At 38.0% G+C, this 9518-nt stretch overlaps 1 protein-coding gene across 3 annotated transcripts in view; it reads right to left on the bottom strand.

The window, feature by feature from the left end:
* Positions 1–4909: 4909 nt before the first annotated feature.
* The window catches only part of LOC122335697 (potassium/sodium hyperpolarization-activated cyclic nucleotide-gated channel 2-like), a 58026-nt gene continuing 53417 nt past the window's right edge, over positions 4910–9518 (bottom strand). For all 3 annotated transcript variants that reach the window (XM_043233546.1, XM_043233547.1, XM_043233545.1), the window contains 2 exons: positions 9392–9518; positions 4910–7953 (listed from right to left, as the gene is read on the bottom strand). The exon at positions 9392–9518 is cut by the window's right edge and continues 38 nt beyond it. In XM_043233546.1, the coding sequence (XP_043089481.1) occupies positions 7016–7953; positions 9392–9518 (1065 nt within the window). In that variant the 3' untranslated portion in view covers positions 4910–7015. The remainder of the gene's footprint in view (positions 7954–9391) is intronic.

Raw genomic sequence — 9518 nt, 5'->3', positions numbered from 1 at the left:
TCAGGTCCAAACCTTTACATTCTTTATGGTTACATGAAAAAATCCCTGTAATCTATTCATCATACAAAAGGTTCCTAATCATGTTTTTTTCTCTATGCAGCAATATTTATTATTAAAAAAAATGTTTTGGGTCTCCTTCGGTGAACAGTTCTTAAATGAAGTAGTTTTTGGTAGTTTGAAGAATGTTTTAAATATTTAAATTCCGTTCCAAAAGTCACTTTTTTGGAACCTTAGATGCCAAAGGAATGCAAACAAGGTTCTTTAGATTTTTAAATTGTTCTTTACGCTAAAAAACAGGTCATTTACGAATGTTGCTTGAAAGATTCGTTGAGAAACCCAATATTGTTCTTTATGGTATTGCTGCAAAAAAAATAGAATGTATATTAGCAAGAATATGGTTGATGACAGTTAACAGCTATACGCAGGAAGTCACAGCAATAGATCTTAAAATAAAAAGCATTACACCCTTAAAAATAAAGGTTCACGGCAATCTCATAGAACAACCATTCAGTCAAAAGTTTGAGATTTTTATCATCTCAAGAATCGCCACAAAGAAGCTTTTATGAAACAGAAAGCTATTCTTTAGACGTTAAAGGTTCTGTGTGGAACCATTTAGACAAAAGGTTCTTCTATGGCATCGTGAAGCGCCCTCATTTTTAAGAGTGTACCGTTAAAATATGCAAAGACGCTCTGGAGACTGAACTTAACCTTCAGTCTTTACATCCCAGAGTTCAGGAGAAGAGACGTTCTCCGTAATAACCCAATCTCACTTATTACAACTGTTCATCATTCCAAGCGACTCTCAATATCCCGCTGCACTCACAAAGGCATCCCAATGCATTGCAGGCGCCATTTCTTGTTGACATCAATAAAAACTTTTATAAAGTAGTATCCCAGTGTGTGCAATCCTGGAACCTCATGCTGGATCTTATTGCAGTTGTCATTTATACGCGCCATTTTTTCCAAGTCTTAACGTGATTTTCTTTACACATAGTCTCGAAATCGCTAACAACACAGTCTTTCCATCGCTTGTACGTGCCGGAAAGCCCGGTCATCACTGAATCTGCCGTGATGTCTGTGAACTGCAACAGCAAAAGCCCCAGAAACCTTTTACCAAACCTGTGCTAAAGTAAAATCTGGCTTTTGGTAGATCCCAAACAACGGTCCCGGTATAGTCCCCACTCACTGTACTGTATACAGACATGCGGCTCAGGGTTCCAGACAAACAGAAATGTGCAAGTCGTGTTTCCCCACACGAGGAGGTTATGCTGGGTTATTTGTTTCGCTAACACTAATTAGCAGCTACTGTACATATATTGCAAGGTTAAAAGATTCATTCACCCAAAAGTGAAAATGCTGTGTATTTAGTCTCCCTTATGATGTTCCAAATCTGTATACTCTTATTCTTCTTTTTTTTTTTTTTTTTCTTGTGGAGAATTTCGCAATAATCTTCCCGCGGTTTATTCATACAATGGACTTTCAGAGATGAATGCCTGTGTTATCACTTAAAAACAACAGCTTAAATTTCAGTCTGTATGATTTTACATTTGATTTATAAGATATTAATAATATGACATATTGACTCATGAAGTGCATGAATCATACACTGCACCTGGGTTATTATACTTAACAGAAAAAAAAATAGAAAAATTTGAAAAAAAAAAACCTTTTACTTGAACCTAAATATAATTTTATTTTAGCTGATTGCCAAGCAGCTATTTTCATTGTAAATGAATAACTGGATGTAAAATATACTTTATTATGACAGTCTATTATAGGATTTATTTATATTTACATTTTTGTTACATACATTTTTTGTCATTATTATGTATGGGTTTAACAGTGCAGAATTTTCTTTTTATATTAAGGCAATATATTTGTCTTGTTTTAAATTATATATAAAACCTACATAATTAAGTTAGTTGTATAGTATATATATATATATATATATATATATATATATATATATATATATATATATATATATATATAGTAGTTATTACAGTTATTACATTAGTTATTATTAGTTATTACAATTAGTTTTTGCTGAAAAATTAGAAAACAATATCTGAGTGGAGTATGAAAATGAATCTTGTTTCCCTATGAATCGAATGTGAAAATGAAACTTTGATGAAAGTCTACTTAAAAAAAGGCAACCATTAAAAGATATTTCTTATAGATATTTATTAAAATTATCTTATTTTGGTATATTAGAAAAAGAGTTTTGCACAAAGAAAAAAAAAAAAAAAAAAGAGTAATTTTGCTTCTCAAGAAATCTTATATTGGTTTAAGAATATGTAGATATTTGGAAAACAAGACAAAAATACCGATTAAGATTTATTTTTCCATTGTAAAATTCTTTTAATATATATTTTTTATTTAATGTCTTTTTTGTAGTCCGATAAACATTTTGTGTATAGAAGAGCTGCGTTAAGATGCTTCGGAGCAAATCATTTTTGGGTGAACGTTTCCTTTAAAAAAGAAAAGACACATAAACTTTGCATTTTGTCTTTCGTAGAGCCACATACGACTAAAAATAGACTATTTGGAAACTAGATATACTAGGCACTAGGTATTTACAGTACATTGTGCATTGGGGCACATTGTCAAAACAGAAAAGAAACAGACAAGGGAGAAAAAAAATGATAAATAATAATAAAAAAAAACACTTCTAACAGAAACATAAAGTACCCTGATTTACACTTGATGCCGGGAAATATGGAGAAATGTTGAGTCAATCTGTCCGCCTGTCCTTCAAGCGTTAGCAGGGAAGATTTGCCTGGCTCGCATCGCGCCGGAAAAGCAGAATAAAACGGTCACGTTTTCCACACAGATGACTGCGGTGAGAGCGTGAACGGGTACTATATGAGTCTGCCTTGGAGCGACGTTAAAATACTCACATTTGGCTGCGATCTCCATTCGAACAATCAGACAGCAGCTTAATGAGGGCTAAAACCATTACATATGCCGACGCATGTAAATAAAACGGTCCAGTTATTGGCCTACATTCACTGCCATACCCATCCTCACCGGCCGACGCTCGAGACGAATTAAAGCGCGGTTTGTGTCCTTGGGCGAGAGAACATAAAGCCCTGGCAGAACTCAAAGGTTTATTCACAGGAAACAGAACGTGCCTTTACTGAGAAACCAAAGAAGAGAGATTACATTGCAATCCTGTGATAAAGTTTCATCGAGCCGAACGGTCCACGGACTGTCATTTCCTAGCTTCCTTTCTCAGATTAATATCATCAGACTCTTGGGTTACAGGAGATGCTTGTGGAGGTTGAGTTTGCTGTCTATGTTGGGGTTTTTTAGGTCTGATTGATTGAAATGATGCCGTTAGACCTCATCTACACTGGATGCTAGCATCACGCCGCTAAATTTGAAAACCAGAATGCTCCGCTATAATCAACAGAGCAAGATGCTGTCGTTCGACAAATGCCTTGTTTCTATTTTTGCATGGCTTCTTCGGACGATTTGTTTTTCCACTAAAATGATTATTTATTTATTCGTTTAATTCACTGCATTTTTTTTTTTCTCCAAAAGCATGCCGCTGCAACACCAGGGTCATGGGTTTGATTCCTAAAATGCATCTGATCTGATCAAAGGCAATGTAACCTGCTTTGGACGAAAACGAAAACCTGCATATCTAACACAATAAAAGCCTACCGTATAATATTAATAATTCCGTTTGGAAAAATCGCGTTCAGTTGCGAGTGTCAAATAAGATAATTTGGGGAAAGTTTATTTGCTCAACTTTCAAAGCCAACGTTACTTCAAAGTCAATGTGTGATGTTCATTTTCTACAAGTTCAGTTTTTTTTGATTCTGCTTCCAGTGTAGATGTGGTGTGCTGCGTCTATGCACAGATCTGATATGTTTACATTCACCCAAAAATGAACATTTACTCACCTTCACGTCATTCAAGACGTGTGTGAGTTTGCATCTTCATCAGAACAGATTTATGACGATTAAGCATTACATAACTTACTCACCAATCATATTACCTTATCATTACGCCGTTTTAACTTTAAAGTCAAGTCTATAACGACGCCAAGTCATTATATTAGCTTAGGACTGTTTTGGACTTTGCTTGACCTGTGCATATTTCTCTCCTGATTCAGATAAGATGCCTTTTTATATAGAGGACTCGGTTTTGGACTCAAAAGCAACAGTTTGAAGGTAAAAAATGATGCATCTGTTTCTTACAAATACGTTTTTAGTTTGCACCCATTCACTGCAGAGCATCCACTGGTGAGTCATGCAGTGCCACATTTCTGTTCTGACGAAGAAATATACAGAAACAAACGTCTTGGATGGCCCGAGAGTGAGCAAATATTCAGCAAATTTAATTTTTGCGGCGATCCATTCCTTCAGTACGCAACAGGCATTTCCGACGCATTCATTGATCTTAACAAAACGCCAAGCGTCGATTTTAGACCGCTGGAAATGCTCGGACGCCGACCGCATGACCAGACGCGTCAGATATACGTTTCAGATGAAAGCGACCCAGATCCGATGGAAAAAATATGATCGCTCGTATTCGTGCCCTTGCGCAAACACGCGTGCAACACGATCCGATCCGTGCATATGAGCAACGTAAATGCAGGCTTGCTGTATATTGTAAAATCAATAGTAATCCATCTTGTAGATTATTGTTTGTTTGTGTTTGAATTGATCAAGCTGCCTGTTTCAATCGCACGACTCCCACGATCTCAAAATCACCCGGCGCAACTGGGGAATGTGATGATACCTGTCCTATAGAGAGCGCTAATGGGACACAGTGTGCTTTGTGTTAATATAATCCACAGATGGATCACCGTTAGAGAAACGAGACTTAGAAAAATAAAAGCATTCTAGACGTGTCTGATTAAAATACTACGCTACAAATAATCGGCAAATACACACAATTTTGCATGAATTATTACTGATCTATTTACATGGCAGTTGTTAATATTCAGGTCACATCGATAATGCCACTTGGCATACATTCAAAACCCATTATGCACCGATCTCGTTTTTTGGTTTTCTAAAATCGCTTGTCCTCTTGTTACTGCCCGGGTTTGCACATAAAATAATTTACAGCGTCGTATTTACAATTTTTCAAAGTTCAAGTGAGAAAAATCTGCAGCAGTTGACAATGAAACAAACAACTACATTCTTGTAAAGAGACAAGTTCGTTAAAATCAACCCCATAGTTTACATCTGTTCACAAGCAATCAACAAATCAACGATTCAGCCGGCGCTCACAGGCCTGCAAACTGAGCCCACGCACAAACTTTGTATTACAGGCCATTAATATGCAGCATGTTTTAGATACTCAGTCATTTGTGCAAATCAGGATCTATTTTCAACACAACAGGCAATGTTAAAAAATGTCACTGTTTAACTGTAAAATATATAGAATAAATAAATAGATATAGAAGATATCATATTTTTACAATAATATTACATTATATAGATAATACTGTCTTTTTTATTTTTGTAATGAAATATGAACATTTTTAAGGTCTACGATGAAATAACCAAACTCTCTGACCTTGAACCTTTTCGAAATTGTGACTTCTCTATTTATTGTGACTGTAGTACTTCCCAACAATAAAAAAAAAAAATAAAAAATAACACAGAGAGCCGTAACGCATTACAAAACCCGTTTCCGTCACTGAAACTGCTGTAGACCCCCAAAACATAAAGTGACAAAAAAAAAAACCACATGTAACTTCAGGAAACGAGGAGAAATTTCATACCATATTGCGTAAGCTGCGCAACCTTAACCAGTGCCATAAAAGACGAGGTTTCGAACATTCTCTGAATAACGCTGATTAAATTGCTTATGCTGCGATATGAAGCTTTCGTATAAAAGGCAGGGCGAGAATATTGCAGAATCATATTGCATGTGCAGATCAGCATGGATCACAAAAAAACAGCATGATTATTTTGGTTTGCCTGCTAATTTAAACGACCCATTGCATTCAAGTCTCGACTCTCAGTGCAATCCCGATGCAGTGAAGTATTGCCTTTATCGACACGTAAAAATGCAAGCATTACACTCCCGTTCGATCAAACAGTTTTATAAATCAAACGAATAATAAGCATATGTGCACAAATACACACGCACGCACACACAGACCATGTATATGGCTTCTAAACTCGGAATCAAGGCAGTTAACTTGACTTGTTTTTCTCAGTTGACACAGACACAACCAAAACTTGTGTTCAAGCTCAACTTTGGTTTTCGAGTAAATACAATTTGCGTGTTTTCTATTAGAAGTTATTTTTTTTTCCCTTTTTTACCTCTTTATTTACATTAAGATATAAGATCGACCAGCGGTCCATAATACTTGTTTTTTGTTCGTTTTTTTTTTTTTTTTTTTATCTATATTTTACAACAAAGTGAAAGACAAGTAATTCGATTGCTACAAGTAGAGCTTATACAGAAAGAATGGAGACGTTCCCAACCACTTTCGCGAAGCGTCAAATCTCGTCATTGTCATCTCTTGCAAGTCCCTGATTTTCTAGTCGCCCGATTGCATTGTATGAACTCTACGGAAAACACCACAGTAACACACGACAGGATTTCTCCCTTCCACTCGAGACGATAAAGACAAATATATTAAGAGGCATCCGAAGCTGTACAGGGGCGGCACTAGCTACACTAGCGAGGCATCCGACCTCGTGAATCTATTCGCAGCGAAGACGTTAAATCTAGTAGCGGTAAAGGTGAGGTCACATCAGCGATATTTCAGCGAAATTCGTTAGCAGCTTAGCGATGCATAAAGCGCAGAACTCTCAAAGCATGCAGCTTCACTGGTCAACGTGGTGAATTCAATTGTGCGCGAAACTCCCGATCGCGTTGGAACGACTTAACTTCTCCCGCAAAATTTCGTTAAATGTGACCACACCTCGAGTCTGTCCGAATGCCCTCCCTTTGGTTCCTATGAAAAGCCACCCTACGAGCGCAAAAATGAACGAACTGTGACTCACAAAAAGTATCGCAAAGAGTCTCAGAGTTCTCGTCAGAGGTTGGACGATAGCCGGGATCTGGCTGTGAAGTCCGTCTCGGGAAGGCTGACTATGGAATCTTTCTTGCGTATAACCGAGTCCGGTCCCGCTACGGCGGGTGGGGTGCCTGTAGGGGGCGGCGTAGACGGGTAATTCCCAACCGCGGCTCCGGGCGCCTGATGAGGCGGAGCCATTCTCTGAGGAACAGCGCTCCGGACTCCAGAAGGCCCTGGGATGGCAGGATGGGGTGCTTGAGGTGGGCCGATCGACGTCGAGGAGACGCGGGTCGACGGTGGCGGGCTGGGAGCGACGGGCGGAGCGCCATCTTGTGGCAGGGAGGGTTGGGAAGCAGACAGGGCCCTGGCGTCTTGGGTTAGGCTCCCTGCTTGCTGCAACGGCTGGGTTGCTTTGGGACGCGTGGGACTGGGGACGTGCTGCTGGATGAGTGAGAGCTGAGATCCGGAGCGCGCTCCCATCGGGCCGCTCCCGTACTGGAAAGTTCGTCCGCCTGCCGCCGCTAGCGGGCTTTGAACCGGCGGACTGGCCATAGCGACTCCGGCGAGCGCGCCAAGCCCCAGCTGAGACTGCTGAGGAGAAACCGCCACCGGGCTAGCGAGGTTTTGCACTACCTGGAACCGTCGGACCATCCGGGGCGACTGCATGGTGCTGGGACCCACCATGGGACCGAACTGGGGACAGAAGCTCATGGCCACCGCCTGCTGTAGAGTAGCGATGGCAGAGCTGCCGCCCTGAGACTGGCCGGGCGGAGCAAAGATCCCGCCGGGGATGGAGGGCGTCATGGACATGGCTCGCGGGCGCTGCAGGTCGATCAGCTTCACCATCTCGCGGTCGTACTTCACAATCTCCTGGATCATCTCATTCTCGTGGTTGTTTAAGATGCCGGAGTTTAAGTCGTGCTGCACTTTGTTCATTAGGATGGAATTCTTTTTTCCTGCAATGAGAGATAAATTGTCATTTTCCAGGGGTAAGGTATAATTTTGCATCCCGCTAACATGAAAACACACTCACAAAAATCAATCAATCAATCAAATTCGACCTTTTCTATAATATGCTAGAAAGTAATTAATCACACACACCCTCTCACACACAATTTTGACTTAAATGATAGTGTTGACCACATTCTTCATAAAGCTTACTGTAATTATATAAAAATGCAACAACACATTTATTGCAGGAAATATTATCAGTTTTTTTTATTTTACAATTGTTCAATTTGTGAAAAATATTAAACGATTTTTTTTCATGCTGATATTAAAATGTGTCTATTATGTACATTTTATATAATTATGTAGTATGTAAATTATTATTATTACTATTATTATTATTAATAAATCATGATAATAATAGCAATAATTACAATAATAACAAACAAAAATTTATTTTAATAATAATAATAATAATAAAATTAATAATAATAACAGCAAAAATAATCATAAAACAATTTAAAAAATATCAACAAAGGAGCAATAACAGTCATAATTATTATTATTGTTTATTATTATTATTTTATTATTATTATTATTATTATTATTATTATTATTATTATTATTATTATTATTATGTAAAAATATGTTCAGAAAACACTGAATCACAATTTAAAAATAAAATCTATTTAACTTACAGACACCTAAAAAGTAACAGAAAACGGGTTTTAGTGCTTTTTCTAAAAAAAAAATAGCTTTTTTAAAATAAAAGCCGAGAGGAAAAATACAGACTTTATACAACTCGCTCTATAAACAAAAAGTCCAACATTAAACTGATGATTCATAACATTTAACAACTCTTCTAACAATAACAATGTTTTTTGAACCAGTCTTAAAAAACAGCTTGTCTATTAATAACATCATTTAGTAAGTATTTTTCAATTTTTAACAGAAGCACTTTAAACACGCATTTCGAGGCTAAGGCCCTTCACGAGCAGTTGTTTTTAAGTGTATTCCCGTAAAAGCATTCGTTCACCACAGCCTTCAAACAATAACCTTCATACAAACTCTCTTTCGACAGCACATTTATGGCGATGAATTTAAGACACAGTCAGATTTCAAATCACCCGCTGTGAGCAGTTTTCATCTTGTTATGCAGAATCCACATGATCTTTATTAAAAACTGACAGATTTGAGCAATTTGTCCTATTCACGCATCTATCGGTTACTCCGTTAACCCACGTTTCTGCTTTTAAACCAGAACATTTACATTAGAAGTTAACAGGACGAGTGCATTACTGTGTTTTCGGATGTTTTTACAAGCTTATTATTTTAACACAGAAGGCATGCGTAAAGCTTAAGCAGCATTTAACCCTCGATAATCCCGCAAGGCATCAAAATGCTCGCATTATCGTTCTCTGAGAAGGTCTTTCATGCTTTGCTTACCCAAGCGGTCCAGTCGGTCGATGGCTACGGTCTCAAAAGCCCTCCTCATCATGGGATACTCCTCCAAAACCTCATTAAAATTGTCCACGGAGAGCGAATACAGACGACAGTAGGTCTCCGCTCGAAC

This window comes from Puntigrus tetrazona, unplaced genomic scaffold (genome assembly GCF_018831695.1).
Source record: "Puntigrus tetrazona isolate hp1 unplaced genomic scaffold, ASM1883169v1 S000000846, whole genome shotgun sequence".
NCBI lineage: Eukaryota > Metazoa > Chordata > Actinopteri > Cypriniformes > Cyprinidae > Puntigrus > Puntigrus tetrazona.
Note: the sequence above shows the minus strand (reverse complement) of the source record. Positions and strands in the feature narration are given on the sequence as shown.